The sequence below is a fragment of the Rhinichthys klamathensis genome, unplaced genomic scaffold (genome assembly GCF_029890125.1).
Source record: "Rhinichthys klamathensis goyatoka isolate OS25496 unplaced genomic scaffold, OSU_Roscu_1.1 h1tg000899l_1, whole genome shotgun sequence".
NCBI lineage: Eukaryota > Metazoa > Chordata > Actinopteri > Cypriniformes > Leuciscidae > Rhinichthys > Rhinichthys klamathensis.
In genome coordinates this window covers 249,712-268,220 of record NW_026607247.1, presented here as the reverse complement: position 1 = coordinate 268,220, position 18,509 = coordinate 249,712, and the positions used below count along the sequence as shown (strand labels likewise).

General features: G+C 38.2%; 2 protein-coding genes across 5 annotated transcripts in view; one reads left to right on the top strand and one right to left on the bottom strand.

Moving 5' to 3' along the window:
• Nucleotides 1–240: 240 nt before the first annotated feature.
• rhbdd3 (rhomboid domain containing 3) lies at nt 241–3,499 on the top strand. The gene is made up of 5 exons (XM_056244018.1): nt 241–608; nt 686–1,069; nt 1,662–1,791; nt 1,979–2,191; nt 2,285–3,499. The coding sequence occupies exons 1-5, from the start codon at nt 446–448 to the stop codon at nt 2,445–2,447; spliced, it is 1,053 nt and encodes a 350-aa protein (XP_056099993.1). The 5' UTR covers nt 241–445; the 3' UTR covers nt 2,448–3,499.
• The window catches only part of emid1 (EMI domain containing 1), a 68,264-nt gene continuing 52,555 nt past the window's right edge, over nt 2,801–18,509 (bottom strand). Inside the window, exons 8-17 of one of the 4 annotated variants that reach the window (XM_056244014.1) lie at nt 16,362–16,460; nt 13,515–13,610; nt 10,662–10,742; nt 9,350–9,402; nt 9,204–9,266; nt 9,073–9,117; nt 8,875–8,919; nt 8,663–8,674; nt 5,692–5,776; nt 2,801–4,306 (exon numbers count right to left, since the gene is read on the bottom strand). In XM_056244014.1, coding sequence (XP_056099989.1) covers nt 4,170–4,306; nt 5,692–5,776; nt 8,663–8,674; nt 8,875–8,919; nt 9,073–9,117; nt 9,204–9,266; nt 9,350–9,402; nt 10,662–10,742; nt 13,515–13,610; nt 16,362–16,460 — 716 coding nt within the window. In that variant the 3' untranslated portion in view covers nt 2,801–4,169. Of the gene's footprint in view, nt 4,307–5,395; nt 5,487–5,691; nt 5,777–8,662; nt 8,675–8,874; nt 8,920–9,072; nt 9,118–9,203; nt 9,267–9,349; nt 9,403–10,661; nt 10,743–13,514; nt 13,611–16,361; nt 16,461–18,509 lie in introns of those variants that run through there. The other 3 variants (XM_056244017.1, XM_056244015.1, XM_056244016.1) reach the window with 3 other exon arrangements.

The window sequence follows — 18,509 nt, the reverse complement described above, 5'->3', positions numbered from 1 at the left end:
ATAAAACAGTTTTATATAGATTAACAACATATTATTCCATAAATATGAATCCCTTAAAACATATTCGGAGACTCCCACAAATGCGCTTGTCCGAAAGAGGAAGTTATTCGCTGTCAAAATAAAAGGGCTGGCAAATGACATTGGTATGGGTGTAGCTTGGTCTTATTTGTTTATTATTTAAAAGTTATTTAAATATATATATATATATATATATATATATATATATATATATATATATATATATATATATATATATTTGTTCACCTCGTACTCGTAGTACGTACACTCGTTCGTTGAAGTATTTGTAAAACAGACCTCAAGATGCTAGCGTCGTAAACTGGCAGTGAAGTTTAACTGGATACATGATACACCTGCTCTAAGCTCAAATTTAGATAGATACTTGTAATGATAGAAACCCATCAGGTGATGCGTTTTTCAGTTTACAATGCTTGATCATCTTTTTTCGGCATGGATGTGGTTTGGATCAAACCGGCCAGGATATTGTAGTGGAACATTTGTAATAGTCATATTCATTTTATTGACTTGGCTCTGTGGTATTCACGCCAGTCTAAGTTTAGGACCAGGTGGGGAATTTCCTGGATTTTATGGTAAGCAATACACGAATGTATAAGACTTTGATTTACATGGAAGGCGTGCAATTCCTAATGTTTCTTGTTTATTGCAGACTTTATCTTCTACGCCTTCAGTAATGAAGAGTTGACCTCATTTCTCTACAACATCACCCTGCTGCTGTGGATCGGGCCCTGTCAGGAGAGAAGATGGGGCACTTTTGTCTTCCTAGTTCTCTCTTTTATCTCCACTGTGCTTCTTCCTCCTATTTATGGCCTTTTTCTCTTTGTTACCGGGGATGAAGCCAGCAGGGTTAGTGGATACTCAGCCACCCACCTTGCCCTGCTCACAGCTCAGTGTCGGCAGGTGAAGCAGAGAAGGGTCCTGCGCTTTGTTCCTGTCTGGTTCTTGCCTTGGCTCTTCTTGCTCCTCAACCTCTTTCTGCTTCCCAGTGCTCCAGGACTACTGCATTTTTATGCCATTTGTCTGGGACTCAACTGTATCCTTTAAACCAGTTCTTCTCACCCTTTTTGACTTAAAGGCCCCCCAGATGTTTAAACCAGTTTTCTCCCCAATATAGGATATTTTCGATATAAGATATTTCCAGGATTCTGCTGTATTATGACAAAGCTGCATGTTTTCAAACTTTTTTTGTTAACAGAAATTTTGGTTAAACTGATAGTCCACCCAACAATTAAATATCTTTCATCATTTACTCACCCTTGTGTCATTCCAAACCTCTTTGCATGTCTGTTTGCAACACAAAAGAAGACATTTTGAAGAATGTTTATCACCAAGTTTTGGTTCCCATTGACTCGTATTTTTTTGTCAATACATTTTAATTCAGTGGGAACCGAAACCAAAACTGTTTAGTTATCAAATTCTTCAAATGATATTCTTTTGTGTTCAAGGTTTAGAAAAACATGAGGTTGAGTAAATATATATAATAATTTTAATTGTAATCATTTTTTGTCACCCTGCTGCCCCCTTGGATGTTTGCTGAGGCTTCCTGGGCTAGATCTGTGTAACACTAATATCATTTTGTGATATGTATTGCCTTAATAAATTAATGCCCTTAATATATTATACAGACAATAATGAGTTTATTGAAATACTGGAGCAGATAGAGAGACTGGGTGCATGTTCCTGCTTGCCAAAATGGGCCTACATCCCTGTTACCTCTCATCCACACCTGCCAGTTTACCACAACACCTCAATAAGGTTATTGCGAACTTTCTGCAAATATTTCCCATTTGTTTGTTATGGGTATCCTATATGGTTGTAAAATGCTTTGGGTGTACAGTAGTACATATGAAAGTGCTATATAAATGCCTCATTCTTCAATCATTAAATCATGTCATGCAACTAGAATAACTAATAAGCTTTGTTTTTTATTATTATGTAATAGACCAGAGCCTTCAACCAGTAGATCCCAGTTGGAAGATCATTCGGCATGGCAGCATTCTGTGTTAGAGTGGCATCAGGAGCCTTTGTTGGCAACAGATTCACAGTTGTTAGAGGAACAGATGCTGAGAGCAGGGATATTAGCATCACTCCACGATGCACCTGAAGGTGAAGCGGACAAAGTGGAAGTACCCAAGTCCTCAGTGTCCTCATTAAGGTCAGTTCACAGTCTAAATTAGTGTTTTTTCATCTATAGTGATATCTTAAATGCTTAAGTTCATGCTGTGCATCTAATCTCCTGTACATTCAGGTTGCAACAGCTGGAGAAGATGGGCTTCCCCACAGAGAAAGCTGTTGTGGCTCTGGCCGCTACAGGGCAGTTGGATGGAGCGATCTCTCTGCTTATTGATGATCAGATTGGGGAGGAGGCTGTGGTCATCTCTAAAGGGAAGAAGCCATCATCATCGTCATAGCTCAGAGATACTGCTTCAAATTGAAGCTGTCCTATAGCATCACTCTAGTATAATTCCATTACTTAAGCAAAGCATCGATCTTCAGGGTGAACTGTTACTTTGTATTTACTACTTCATGACTTTTTGGGTGTGCAAGAAAAAAATCCAGTAGATTATTTGTGGTTTGTTATTTATATTATGGTATTGGCAGCTTTTATGATGTAAACCCATACTCTCAATCTGTCCCAGTGGTTGAGACATGGACGTTCCAAAAAACCTCTCCACGGACACGGTGTCATTAAATCCACATTATTAGAATGTCAGGCCAGGAGTCATGTGCATATGTCAGTATTTAGGCCCTATTTTAGTCAAGGTTTTTTTGGCTACAGATTATTCTTTATTAAAATATTGTCAAACATTCAGTAAATACTAAGTATTGATAAAAACGTGGATTGTCTTAAAAAAGAAACACAACAAAGTTTATTTTGTTTTTAACACCAATTGGTAAGACTTTGCACGCTGGCAAGACAAATTCACACGAGGCTAGAAATGAAAAAATACAGGTGACGTTACATGAATTGGTATACAGAATAAGGAAAACATCAATCGCTAATAATCATCTATAAATAATTAATACAACAATATTTATATAGGAATACAAAGACATGGAAAAGTATTGACGAAGGAAACCAGTCCTATGCATGTGCATGAAACTGATGGAAAGACATGCATGAAACACAAAAACAGAATTCAAGTTATACGAGTAGTTTTCCCACTTCCCCTTGTGCTCCAGTTAGATCTTATTTAGTTTATGGACCTCTAGGTCACACAATTGCAATTTTTTTATTTGATTTATTTTAGGGTTACTTAATAATTGTCCTAAACTAGAGGAGAATCCTAAAATTGAATTCAGAACCACTTAAACTCATGCTTTAACAAAACGATTTTAAAACCATCGAAACAATTCGTTTTCACTGATTCAAATCTGGTTACAGCTTCAAAAGGGAGAGGAAACCCAAAGCCATTTTCTATTTCAACTAAATTGTCTATTAAGGTTTATACATGTTTATGTCCTTCAATTGTCCTTTCTCTTTGAAGAACAAGGTGATTCTCTATCTACATAGTGCATTTAATCCAAGCAACAGAATATGAAATCAGTTTTTATCACTGGGGAAAGTGTGGTGTTTGGCTGAATAGCAGAATCGGTATGTGCATTTTCCTCATTACAGTACATTTGCTGAAGTTACTATGAGCTCCTAACAGCAGCTGGAAAGACTAATAATATGGTTTGATGCTCTCCTTAAACCGTTCTTCATCTCCATCATTTATGCCATCACGTTTTGTACCCTTCTTGCCCACAATTGTACAAGCACCAATACTGTTCCTCTATATTGTATTCTAAAACATGTTACCTTTTTTCATGTGAATCGAGTATCAAACAATAGGTTGATAAATTCCTTCTGAGACTGATTGTGTTCATTATGTCATAAGAGTGACACAACATGATGGCAAACCACAATAATTTGCCAGAGGAGAGGTGCTAGGAACCTGTGGAGTCCCATTAGAGGTGGTTAATTTATACAGCACCATATGGTCTTCCCTGAGGTGTCTCCCCCTTCTGGATTAACTGGAATACTCCAAGGCGGTTGGATCTGTAATATGTGTGGGACTTGTGTAGTTGTTGCCAGTTCAGCTGATTTACAGATAATGGAAAGGATGGCTTCACTCTTTGGAATATGCAGACTACTTCCCTCGAACCTTGGTCTCGGCAGTGATTAAGGGAGAGTTGACCCGCAAAGATGACATTCTTGCCCTCTTAATCCGGTAGACGTCTGGAGATTGTGTGCCAAAGAAGCCATCTCCTGACCCTAGATCTGGTTCTGTTGAAGGAAGAGAGAGTTAAGGCTGCTAAGTGCTAATCTGTTACTCAAAATACTTTGTAAAGTGGCTGGTGTCAGACAACTGATGAATAATAGTCCAATGATTCAGTTCATTCTTAGAGAAGTGGCATGTTTGTTATCAGTTTTCAGGGTTATACCATATTGAGATGAAGAAAGGTGGCAACAGGACTCCAGACTGTTGTAAAAAATTATTGTTACAATAATTTAAAGTCTAGTTACTGTTGTTAGCGATAGTTGAGAAAACTTTAAAGGGTGCAAGCATTGATGTCCAAACAAATGACTCGTATATCGATTCTTGTGAACATGTGACTGATTTTGTTTTCACTCCGAGACTCACAGAACAGTCTTAAACTCGCTCTAGAGTTAGCGGTTTGAATCAGATTGAATTAGATAATTTATACTAAATACAACTAGAAAACACATATGAATAATTTAAAATGACGGAGTAATCATCTATATACTATAATAAACATCCTTTAATCATAGCACATGTAGTGACAGTGAACAACAATCTTTGTCAAGCAAAATCCTTCATTTAACAAATAAGAAGTTGTTTGGTTCCTAAATACTTCTATTTAGGAACCAATTTCAACCCAGTCATTTTTGAGTCTGGAGCCCTGTGGTATTACTGTGTTTTGGTGGGTAATGATGGGTCTCCAATCACAGGAAGAAGTGGCTAAAGTGGTTAAAAATCTTGACTAGTAATTCAAAGGATGTTGGTTCAAACTTCAGGGGTGGTTCATGAACTGATGTTTTACTGCAGTTCCCATTATCACATTGCATGCTTGAGTGAGGCACTGAATCCGGGCTGTTGCACGGGTCTGTCTCCATAGTAAATGTACCGTAAGTCACTATGGATGGGAAAGCATCTACTAAATAGTGGTTGTGTGGCATTATACAGAAAAGCAACTTAATGAGAGGTCTAGAAACTGGGAAATACTGCTGGAGTCTGGCCCTGGATGGGAGTCTTTTTTTGGATTCATACAATCCTTCCTGTGAGCTGATCTTCTAACTGGCCAGGAGATGGCAGTAGATTGACTTGCTTAGACGAGGGGAGGCGGGCATTACCTGGCCAGATGATCGCCTCCAGCAGCTGCACCCTGCGAGCCAGCAGCTCTAAGTCAGCCTGCAAGTCTTGGAACTTCTTCAAATTAAAGTCCTATCAAAGATCAAAAGTTTTGAAAGCATGGTGGGGGTTGGGCTCATGGATGGCAGCTGGAGTACTTGGTCCCTGTCCTCCACCACACTTTGCTCCTCGCTCAATTTCCAAAGGTGTTGTGGGGTAAAAGATGCACTGAAATCTCTGACCCTTGTCCTAAGTCCTTTTAAAACAGACCTAAACCTACTTCTGGCCTTCTACTCACCATGGATACCGATCATAGTCTCGAGGATTAAAACCCTCTCGGCTAAGATCTTCAGGGCCTCGCGAATTTGGTGTATCCCATCCCCCTGTGGAGATAGATACAGCCGTCAAGGTATTGGGCACAAGCCAAACAAAAGCGCTCGCCAAGATGCAATGTCATTCTGTTAATCAATTACATTAATCTCAATCCATTACCGTAGTTAGCGGGTTAAGTTCTCAGCTTCATTCACTACGAAACTCCAGTTAACTAAACATCAAATTAAGCTCTGCCTGTCTTATTTCATTCATTTCTTCTGTGGCCATGCCATAAGTCTTGACAAAAAGCATGCAGGTTTTTTTTTTTTTCAGGCCAAAGGCTCCTTAGAGCAAATCAAGACCAAATGTTCAATCACTTTTGATTTGAACATGCATTTAACATTCCCAGTACACTCAGACTATGTTACAAAAAAAAAAAAAACCAAGAGGTGAGCAGCTTTGTTCAAACTAAAGAAATATTGGAGTCATCTGGACCATTTTTGTACTTGGTTGACACACACTTCTTTAGTCTTTAGTCTGCTCATCTCAAGGTAAAATATGCTCTTACACCAAAGCCACTATTATTAGCTCACACTGAAGACATGTCTATCAAATACTGGTGTCCAATCAGAGCCAGTAATTCATTTCAACATAATACCTAATGAATTATGACCATTTTAAGTTCATGGAATTAAGGTTGGGTATCAATACAGATTTTCCAATTTAGATTCACAAGCTATTGGTTTGATATTTCAGTCATAATCTCCATTTCCTTTACCTATTCAGAAAATTCTCACTTTCCTGATACTGTAAATTATACAGGCCAGCGTTTCAGACTGATTCAAAATGGTAACGCTATATTTAAAGAACTAGCTCATATGAGTCATTTGTTTCAGGAATATGTTTGCAATTCATTAAAAAGTAGAGTCTGTAGATTCTTATTGTGAATCAGGCCACACTAGCCACATGGTAAAAAAAAAATGTATTCACTAAAAAGATCTGTCTAAGAGTCATTCATTTCACACTGTTTTTGATTAACTAAAAAGAATGGGTTCACTTATTTATTTGTTCAAAGAGTCACGTGTTTGTTAATTGGACTACACTGGAAGAGTTATGTTTTTCATGCAGCCTGTGAGGTCAATACCAATAAAGATTTTTCTTTTTATTGCCTCATATACTGTGAACAACTCAGATTAACAACTCAGCATATATATAACTGCGTCGTTGAAAAGTGGTGCAGGAAACACTGCCAGAAAGAGAATCTTTCACCTTATGTGCATTACTAAAATATTAATTGGAAAATCAATATTTTTACCCAGCGCTACATGGAATCAAAAGACATGAACATCAAAAAAACGGATCTAACAGAAAAAACCTTGTGCTATTTTACAAAAAATCTGCAGAAATACTTAGTTATGTGGCTTTGGTAGGCATTTCTAGAACAGTGTAAAGAACTGGTCACATAACGTACATTCTACACAACAGTCTCAAGCTCAAGCACATGTTAGAAAAACAGTGTTATTGATGAAGTCAGGAAAGAGTTATGTAAAAGTTAGTGCCTGTGAGAGCAGGCGGTAGTTCATCTAGCCAAACAAAATAGCAAACAATATATAATATAATTTCTTGAAAAAATACCATATTCATTAAGAGATGCAAGTATGGCTATGGTCCAGAATCTTTCCCTATGGTATTATATGAGTGCTAGGCCTCAAAATGATAAATGTGAAGAGATTAATCTTCAAATAATTGTATGGTCTTTGTACATTATGTATACATCTCTAAGGAGTCTACATACAGCATCTACAGGATTTAATTGAATTATCTGTCTTATGATTAATAACACACATCTGGGATCGGCAGGCCATGCGAAAAACCATACGTCAACATGTGAACTTAAGAGGCTATTCAATATAGCAAGGCTTTCACAGTGGATTGAGTGTGATAGCATAATGCAATTAAACGGAACGTTTGTTTGACTATTGATCGTTCAATGCTGCTAAACTCAAAATGGTATGGTTAGATGTAAGTTGAGTAGGCAAAAAGGAAGATCAGAAGCAGCGCAATGAGATGGGAACATGCAGCAATGCACTGAGGGATACTGAACGATAGCTGTATCGATCTACACGTCCATCCACACACCAAATCCCTGCAAATGCTAAAATGGAGCATATACACAACACACGTTTCTACTTTTTTCTTATTTCTCCTCCTCCCGTGGTTTTGATCTAGCAGTTTGGTTGCTGAACCCTGATGAATCAATTTGCAATGTTGTACACACACAAAGGATATATCAATAATACAATTTTTCCTCTTTGTCACAACAGCACTACAAAGCAAAGATTGAACTTCTCTGTGTGTTGGGTATATGCCAGAGCTGGTAGCTAAGAGACTGGTGGCTGTGAAAGGCAGCCATGGAGACAGTAACGGAAAGGAGTCAGCTTTAGAGGACAGGGGAAACACTCAAGACAGCCCCAACCACCAACCAATCAAAATCAACAACATTAACAACATAATTGCACATTCTGAAGAGATTATGCCCTTGTATGCTAATCTGAGACTAGATCAGAAACCCCGTTTAGACAGTGAGAAGCCAAAAAACGTGTCTCAAATCAGTCATAAAGGGCAACCTCTTGTTCAAAAACACATGGAAACAATATCAGTGCACACAAAACCGAGACATATAATGTGCTAACAGTGAGTACTGTAAGTAAGCAATGTGGAGCAAATCCTTTCAGTGGAGTTTTCATTCATTCGTAATTTTGCTTATACATTTCTGATAATTTTCCATAAATTTTGGATGAGAAAGTCAATCTGCCCTAATTTCTCATGATGAAAATTACACTGATGGATTTAATGTGATTGCTGATGTTAAAACACAGATAAACGGCAGGATGAGCAATGAAAAACCTAAAACCAGGAACGACAAAAACGTCACGGCAAATGTCAAAATCTCTTACGTTCAAATCGCTCTAGAACATTGAAAAGCAGGCATAAGGAAAGAGATTATTTCCGCATTAAAATCAGTGCATTTAAACAGCTCTTAAGTGCATGACTGACATATTCCCTGCATTCATGAACTCAGGGACTGATCATTTATCTCCTTCCTGTAAAGGTTGAGCATAAATGGGAGTGAGTGTGTCAAACAGGACTCCTGATGGGCTCGTCTTACCGGAAGACCTTTCTCCCCTGGCTCTCCTTTAAGGCCTTGCTCTCCCTAGGAAGAAAAAGCGTGAATAATGATCTAAATTTCAGCCTGTTTCTCACACAAAGTTACTGTACGACTTCAGAAGACTTGTTACAAGTTGAATGGAGTACTCTATAGTGCTGTCTTTGTGCTTTTTTGTCGATAAGGTAGGAGGCATCTTACCGGCTCTCCTTTAAACCCTCTCTCTCCTGGATATCCAAGAGGTCCCTGTGGAGTTACATTAAGAGTAAGAAATGCACAGAATATATACAGGAAGTGTTGCACTGTGGGGAGGTTTAAGCTTGTGCACTCACTCTTTCGCCTCGTTCGCCCTTTGGACCCACCGGGCCTTGCAAACCAGGAGCTCCCGACTTTCCCTGATTACATGAGAAAAAGATGACACATTAGTACACACACACTCACATAAGGGTTATTATTTCCTTATCAGGCATAAACTTACAGTTTGTCCCATAGGGCCTGGTGGTCCAGAGGGTCCTATTGGTCCAGGAGGACCTACAAAAGACAGAATTGACATATCTGAATAAAACCATTCGTGGTCTAATTTTATTCTATTTGTCCAAGGCTTTTTCCCAATTGCCGGGTATATTGGGTGACCGTTGATAGCCGGCTGCTTTCAAAAGCTCCATAGTGTATCTGTGTAAAAAGTTTTCTATTTACAAGGTGGTTTTGAAGTGTTAGTCATTGAGACAATCACAGACATAGTTGTTGAGCGCGTAAATGCAATGACCAATCAGAGGTGTTTAAGTTAGTCAGAATCTGGATTTTTCACTTGATCTCTTCAAAAACAATGTTTACTTATAAACATTTGAAAGCTGCTGTTTAAATGTATCATTTACTTATAGTTTTTATCATCATAAATAATAAACGTATTTAATTTAATTAATATTTTCATTTTCTAATATTTAAATAAAATAGTCCCGACAGTTTTTGCTATGGTCCCGAAATTGGTCCCAAGAACCGTGAAATTTTACTGGTATTGGTATACCCAATACCCTAATGGTGTCAACCAACCCTAATTGAAATTACATTTGGGTCCAAACATACCATCATAACACAGGTGGATACTACTAGGGCAAACAGTCTTTTAACATTAAACAAGGAAAACTGATCATTAAGAATAGCTCAATGAAATACTCTGAAATAGAAATTATTATGGATCTATGACGGTCTAAAATTATGTAGGAAATTCAAACTAAACATATTATTTGCAGTATTTGGAAAATAAAGGCTTTAAGTCTTTTCTAGAACCTCATCTGGTAAAATAAAAAAGGTTGAGTAGAGTGAAATTCATAGTTTTTAATCACATTGAAACAATATGTAATTTAAGGGAGGCCAAAAATAATAAGGAAACTTTTGAGTCTAGTGACATTTTGGTTGTCTGATGTTTTCAATATCCTGTTTGCAGTGTGTGGAAAAGTAAAATATGTCAAGAATTAATGGCTGCAATTTTACAAAAGTGAAATAACATTGAGTTGTAAAATCTCATGATGGTAAACTGGGATACAAACACAAATTCCTCCTGCAGAATGAAATTAAGGTTGATACAAAATGTGTAGGCCTATTATAAAATTCAGCTGAAATTAATCATAATCACATATCACATTCAGTGTGAATGTGGGTTAAATCATCTGATTGTTTTCAAATCAGGCTTTCAAAAGCAGCTTAGTTTAAACCTAGTAATCATCCATGGAATAAGTGTCCAATAGTGAGAAATACTTTAAACAAGAAATAAATAATAAAGATTCACTGACCGGTGGGTCCAGGTGGTCCATGTGGAGGGGTCACTTGGAGGTCGGGGAAGTTGTTATGTAGGAGACTATCTTTTTTCAGGCCTGTAACAATATATAAAAATATATATCTCAGTCAGAGTGACAGCGATCTGATGAAGAACGTCATTAAGGCTACTTGCCTGTAGATGGCGATGTTTAAACAAGAATAAACAGGTGTTTAATTTGTAGCAGGTTGTAAAATATTGGCGCACCATAAATTGAAAAATTGGTTTTGACATTTTGATGTGCTGGCTTTTTATTTTCTGCCATGAAAAGTGAATTAAATCACAAAAAAATGACATAAAATTACAAGCCAGTGGTTTTCTTTTTTTATCATAGCCTAATGGTTTTCTTTGTCTCTTTCTCTTGTGTGGGCTTTATTTTCCCCTTCATTAATTACCCCTCTGCCTACAACCCAACCCTAAAATTTAGAGCAGACATTTTATACATTTATAAAATCAAGCAATAAAAACATTTAAAAAAATGCTATTGGCGTTTGTACATGCTCAATAATGTCTTGCTGAATTTGTTTATGTATTTCCATTACTGCACTTTTTAAAATATTAATACTTTTCTCTGTTTTATTTTCTTGTCACTGCTTTTGTTGTGTGCACTGCTGCTTTTGGAATATTGTGTGCACAATCATGCAAATGAAGTGTTTTGAAAATAAATTTTGCTAGTCTACTCGCAGTAGACAGAGTAAATGTTTTGTTTTGAAATTACAAAGGCAGATTCCCATCTCTCTCTCTCTCTCTCTCTCTCTCTCTCTCTCTCTCTCTCTCTCTCTCTCTCTCTCTCTCTCTCTCTCCTCTCTCTCTCTCTCTCTCTCTCTCTCTCTCTCTCTCTCTCTCTCTCTCTCTCTCTCTCTCTCTCTCTCTCTCTCTCTCTCTCTCTCTCTCTCTCTCTCTCTCTCTCTGTGTCCCGCAGCAGGTGAGTTTTCTGCTGTATTCTCTGTGGCTGCAGGGCATCCCTGAGCCCAGACCCAGACAGGAAACTCAATAAAGACAGTGTTTTTCTATGGAAGCCCCTTGCAGACCCTTTAATTGTCCTGATTACTTTGAAGGTGGAATCATGGGAATAACAGCCTTAACTGAGTTATAAAGTTCTAAGGCCCCTAAATTTAAAATTCTCAAACTTTATGAGGTCTGGGCAGGCCTATGTCTCCTTCAACAGAGAGCAGATATAAAACTGAGCTGAGGTGAAGAGTCAGTTCGCTACACGGGCCAGTCCTCTTCGAGAGTGACGAAACACACACTAAAATATTATTGCTTCTATTCTAAAACACTCCCTCATGCTTAGAGTTTAACTGAGTGTAAGTCTAAAGACAGCACACATACACACACTTCTCCTGCTCTACCCCTGCTGTTTTGGCCGTGCACATCTGGAAGTGGTTGAGTGACATCAGCAGCAGACAGACAGGTCTGTTTCCCAGCATGTGACTGTTGAGTCTAGCCTGCATTACCTCCTGAAACCTGCCATTTTAATCAACGGTGGGGAAGGAAAAGAGGGGCAATGAGAGAAGAGATGCCCATAAGTTAGACTAATTCCTCAATCCATTCCTCTTTCTATTCATTTCTATTTCTATTTTCCATTGGACTCATTTGAAGCTTCTCAGTCACTCTGTTGTCGCACACAACAACGAAAATCGTAAAACTCGTAAAAACGAGATGAATTTGACTTGACTGTTCAATGACTACTAATGAGGTTTAGACTTGCAGAACTGGCCTCCGCTCACAACTGAACCTGCTCCACATTTAGAGCAACTGACTACAGCATCTGTGTGTGTGTGTGTGTGTGTGTGTCTGTCCATCTGGTTCTACAGCAATTTCCCTCACAACTCGATTCTAAAGGTGTGAAAAATCTGAAGAGCCACATGAAGACAGACAGAGAGAAGAGAGAGAGACCGAGATAAAGGGGGGCGAGGGGTACAAAAACAGCAAATGCGGGCAACTGTAACAGCTTTCTAGGATACTTAATTCTGGTTGGTCAGTTGTGGCGTACTGCGGTCAAATATTTTTGTATAATGACAACAAAACTGTATAACTGACTGCCTGTCCAGGAAAATGATTTTCTTCATAGCTGTGCTAGTTTTATGCCTCTCGTATCACACCATGGTCTGTTTCTTCTAACATAATAAAATAAGCTTATATATGTATATATATATTTGATAAGCAGCCGTTCACTAACATTCAAGTTTGTTTTTGAAAGAAGTCTTTTATACTCACAAAGGATGCATTTATCCGATCAAAAATACAGGAAAAATCAGTAATATTGTGAAATATTATTACAATTAAAAATAACTTTCTACTATTTTTAGACATTTTATTTTAGCATATGACACTGAAGATGTTATAAAAAAATGCACCTTTGCCAAATTTTCAGCATCGTTACTCCAGTCTTCAGTGTCACATGATCCTTCAGAAATCATTCTAATATGCTGATTTGCTGCTCAAGAAACATTGCTTATTATTGTCAATGATAAACAGTTGCGAAAACCGCAATACTTTTTCACGATTTTTTTATGAATAAAAAGTTCAAAAGAACAGCATTTAAATAGAAATCTTTTGTAATATTATAAATGTCTTTACAGTCACTTATAATCAATTTAATGCAGTATTTATTAAAAATAATAACAGTATTATTTTCATTTGTTTTAATCGTACTAACCCCAAAATGTTAATGATAGTAGGCTATACTAAGTGTGGGAAAGTACAACCCCTAAGGGTGATAAAAGACCACTTTACTTTACATCAAGGTCCGTATCAACCGTGTTTTTTGGGTTTTCTTTTGTGATAATGACTGGATGACAGCCCCTTAAATAACTAGTACTCATACCAGCATCTTGTTCAAGTGGTGGGCCAGGGGGCCCGGGAGGGCCGGGTGGCCCAGGGAGGCCCCTCTCTCCTGGGAGGCCTGGTGGTCCCTGTGGACCTGAGGAGAAAGCAAAAAAAAGAGAGAAAACTCAAACACACACACACACACACACATTTCAAACCATCTTTCCCCTGAATAGTCAATTATAAGGCACTGTTGGAAGTGAAAGAGCGCAGATTGAGGTAGAATGAGGTATTTAGTTTCGATACATGGCTGTTCTAGAAAAGGGGTTAATAAGAGGGGCCTGAGAGTTGTGTGTATTTGTGTGTGACTGTGTGTGTGGGTGGTAATTAACAGGAGGGGGTTCATAATGGCCATGTGCGGGGCTCTAACAGGGAGAGCTGGGAAAACTCAAATAAACACTGCTAAATGCCGGAGCATATTAGCAACTCTGGTGTGTAATAAATTAAAACCTGGCTGGTGACTGCGCTGATTCATACAGCTCTCTTTCTGGATGTGTGTGTGTGTGTGTGCAAGCATCTACTACACAATATCCCTCCAGCTGGTTCCTTATTGCCTGTTAGTTTTGAAGGGAAAAAATAAAGGAAAGAAAAGCTACATATTACGGCTGGTGTGCGAGATTGCAGAACAAATTTTTCATCTGCCTGTTCTTCTCTCCGTTCCTGTCCAGTCTTTTCCTTTCCTCTCCTCTTCTGTCCTCCATACTCTCCTCTGACATCCCTGCATCCTTATCACCCCATTTCTCATCAGTCTCGCCTTTAGGTGTTTTAAAGGTGATGCAATGCAAAAATATAATGTTTACTAAAGTTATTTGAAAAGCGGTTAGATGAGATGTAGGATAAAATTCCTGAGTTAACAGTAACAGGGGCAAATTCACTAAACAATTGTGTCATTTTTGCACATGGTATTGCAGTGCAAAAACCTGTTTCTTATTATTCACTAACCACACACAATCCAGCTTAACCAGGCGCTATGTACTGAAATAGCACTGCACCTAAAAGGAATAGTTCACTTAAAAATGAAAATTCGGTCATAATTTACTTACTCACACCCTCAAGTTGTTGAAAAACATACTATGGAAGTCAATGGGGTCCATCAACTGTCTGGTAACCAACATTCTTCAAAATATCTTCCTTTGTGTTCAGCAGAAGAAAGAAATTCATACAGGTTTGAAACAACTTGAGGGTGAGTAAATGATGACCGAATTTTCATTTTTAAGTGAACTATTCCTTTAAGTACTGTCAGTCTTTTCTCTGTAAACGCCTTCTTTCTATGTAAATTAGGCATGTAAATTGGGCTTATCATTATCTCTGTTGCCTGATTTGCACAATACCTTAAGAGAATGGCTCGATAAAACAATGTAGACAGCATGTGTAAATATACAGCCTTAACAGTGGACAAAATTCATTCTTAGACAGTGTCACAGCACAGGTCACATGTGGAGTCTGCTGCTTTGTGGAATGCTAATTGAGTGAATAACAGTTCATTGTGTTTATGTAAGAGCATCATGTAAAGAGGATGTCCTGTTTCCCTTTAACAGGAATTGTGTGGACCGGTATTCTGCTGAGTCAAGAGTAAAGAGTAAACAATCACAAAGACTCTCAGAGCAATAGCCAAAGTACTATCATCACTGAATTTGCCATTTCCAGTAGCGTCCTTCACCTACAAAAAAGTACTATAGCACTATGGCACATGTCATGATTCTTTTGGAATGAATGACAACGAATATTGTAATCGTTCAGTGCCATGGTATAAATCAAAGTTCCATGTTTCTTTCTGACCAGCTGGTCAACATTTTCCTTTTTAAATTTACTAGTTTATTTTAATAGTCCTGTGGAATGGTAAATGAATTTTCAAAAGTACACATAATTCAAAATCCAAGTAAGTCCATCTAGTCTCTCAATTAATATGAGGTCATAAACTGCATATAAAATAATTTTCAAAATGCAATTGAAAATAGTTTTAGATGAAGTATCGCAGGATGTCAACTACCATAAAGTATCTCATGTCAGCTACCCATATACCTTGACGTTATTTTCCTCTAGATTTATCTTGCTTTATTTAAACATACCTCTCTTGAGAGAATACAGCAATCAGATACAGTTCATTGTGCATGACATGAAGGCGTAAAGAAAAAGGCAAATCCAAGAAAAACAATACAATGGCAAACATATGGAAGAAATAAGAAGCAAGTATTGTATACATATCTCATGTTCACTTTAGATTGGATTCATATGGCTGAGGAGCCCCTCCATAGGTCCTAGGGTCATTTAAAGCCCCTTCAAGTCAGTCATGGCTGGGTTAAAAGACCCTTCATACCTGTGGCCTTGTTTCAAATATTATAACAGTACTAGATTCTGTACTATTTTTGAGTCTTGGGGTAAGCGATACATAATGTTAGTTGATTGTGTGTGTGTGTGTTTAGCCAAACCCTAGCACAGCACTACACGCTGTGAACAAAAAATATTTTTTTACAATGTGGTCCAAGCACAAATATTTTGGCAAGTGGATTTGGGGCTCAATGCTGACTCGTCAATGTCTTCATATAGTGCCTCTTTATGGCAGAAAAGTCAGCATGATGAGAAACCACATTCTTGCCAGTCATAGGTCAGCAGAACTCCAAAAAAAGTTATAAATGGATACAATTATAAAAACGTATGTACAAATACAGCATTTGGGATTCTTTTGAATGTGCCATTTCTGAGGTACTTCATTGATCTGTACATTAGACAATAACATGAGAAGTGTTAATAGGACGTAGCTATTCCTCAACGTTTGTCTCGAGTCACAGAGTGATTTCTGTGATCTCAAAATCCTGTGATAGTGTTGTGGGCTTGTTCAAAGTACCTAGAGGACCAGCTGTTCCTTTAGACCCTGGAGCCCCAGATGGACCTCTGGTACCCGCCTCTCCTTTGGGTCCTGGCAGACCTCGATACCCTTGTTTACCTACAGATACAGAGAACATGTGTAATGTGTAAGGTCTACAGAGGCATCAAAGTGAAAAGATAGCGACCAAATATGTCTGATTATTAGGCCGTTCTCAAACTTAACCTCTTTTTTTCCCTCTCAGAGTGAGTAGACCCAGATTGTGCAAATTACTATACTTTACTTGCTGAACTTTCATGAAGACCTCCTTAGGGTGTTCGCACATGTAAATTCAGACATCTTAGTTCTTTTGGAAATGATGAAAAAGAAAATGATATATTTAGTCCTGGTTCACTTAGTATTCAAATGATCATATTTAACACCCAACTAAAAGGTAAAAAAAAAAAAAACAGCTTTACAGCTTTGGTGGGATATACGGAACTTACCAAATATCCAAACCAATGCTGTGTTCTGGGCTAAATGAGCTTGTTGTGTGTACATATGATTGTATTTTTTCAAGCTCAGAACACATGAAGAGCTTATATAATGTGTAAAGGAGTAAAACAGCATCAGGAATTCTTTCGTTGCACACAAACAAAGATCTACAGCAAGGAAACAGTGTTTCCGATGCCTGTAATGGCAACGTAGCTCCTATGACGAGGAAAAACAAGTATGCTTGAGCATTCTCTCCTTTTTAGGATCGCGTCTTGTGACATCATGTCCTGTTTTTGGTTCGTTTAGATGTCTTTGGTCTGTGTTGTAATCATATTTCAGTATAACCACACTAGAGTTCGTTTAAAGGGGGTCTGGATCCGCTTGTTTGGTGTGCATCAAGGTTCGGATGGCAGTGTTCACACTTATTCAAATGAACTGCACTTACAGAGCAATGAACTGCACTTACAGAGCAATAGCATCAGAGTTTGTTTTAGGCCCCGTCCACACTACTGCGTTTTCGTTTAAAAACGGAGACCTTTTGCTACGTTTGCACCTCCCGTCCACACTAAAACGGCAAAAACGGAGACCCAAAACGGAGAAGTTTAGAAACGCTGCCGATCCGTTTTTTGTTTTGAATCTCCGGAGGGCGTTTTAGTGTAGACGGGACAAAACGGAGAACTTTAGAAACGATGACGTAGTAGAGGCTCACGCTCGGCTCTATGATTGGGTGTCATCAGTCATGGCGTATATCTTTGCTAGCAGCTGTTGTACAAGTAAATTCTGCATTTTACAACGCTATAACTGCCTACATGCGCCGGAGTCAAGCTATTATTCGAGCGATCTGTGACAATTCCCGTGTGCAGCGGCGGCGTTGACCGTACATGGAGCGTCGGTTTGGGGTTAACCCAGAGCATGGTGGGATAATTTTATCAATGAAGTTGTTTACACCGGCACGCGCATGCCCAGTGTTGGTGAATGGTCACGTGATCCACGTTTTCAGTCGTTTTAATGTGGACGGAGATAAATTCTAATATGCAGCTAAAACGCTGGTGTGGACGGAGATCGTATTCGTTTTAATTATCCGTTTCTAAACTAAAACCCAGTAGTGTGGATGGGGCCTTAGTCAAACTAAACCTGCCAAGTGCGAACACAAAACACCCTTAAAGGTAGTTCCCCCAAAAAATTCATTCATTCACCGTCATGTCGTTCCAAAATAAACCTGTACGTCTTTATTTCTTCTGCAGAACACAAAACAAGATATTTTGAAAGTATTTTAACTGTTTATGTTAACAATAAAAGCTAGTGGTGTTCAAAACAACATTGGAGTACGCTGACTTTCATTGTATGAAAAAACCTAAGATGTTTTTTTAATTTATATTATTTATATTTGGTGGGTTCCACAGAAGAAAGAAAGTCATAGAGGATTGAAACGACATTAGAGTGAGTAAATGGTGAAATAATCTTCGTTTTCATTATTCCCCGTCTCTGATGACTCTGTCTCTTTAAGAAGGTCTCCATCATTTCCTGTTGAATGCATGTTTTGATCATGGTAAACCTTTTAGAAAGGTTCTGCTCAGTCCTTACAAACTGAATGAACGAATCAAGGTTGGGCAGCAGACCTCTATTGTGAGTTTGCAGAAGTGTGTATGTGTGTTTGAGTGTGTAGTTTAGATTGAACTGAATAGTGAAAAGACA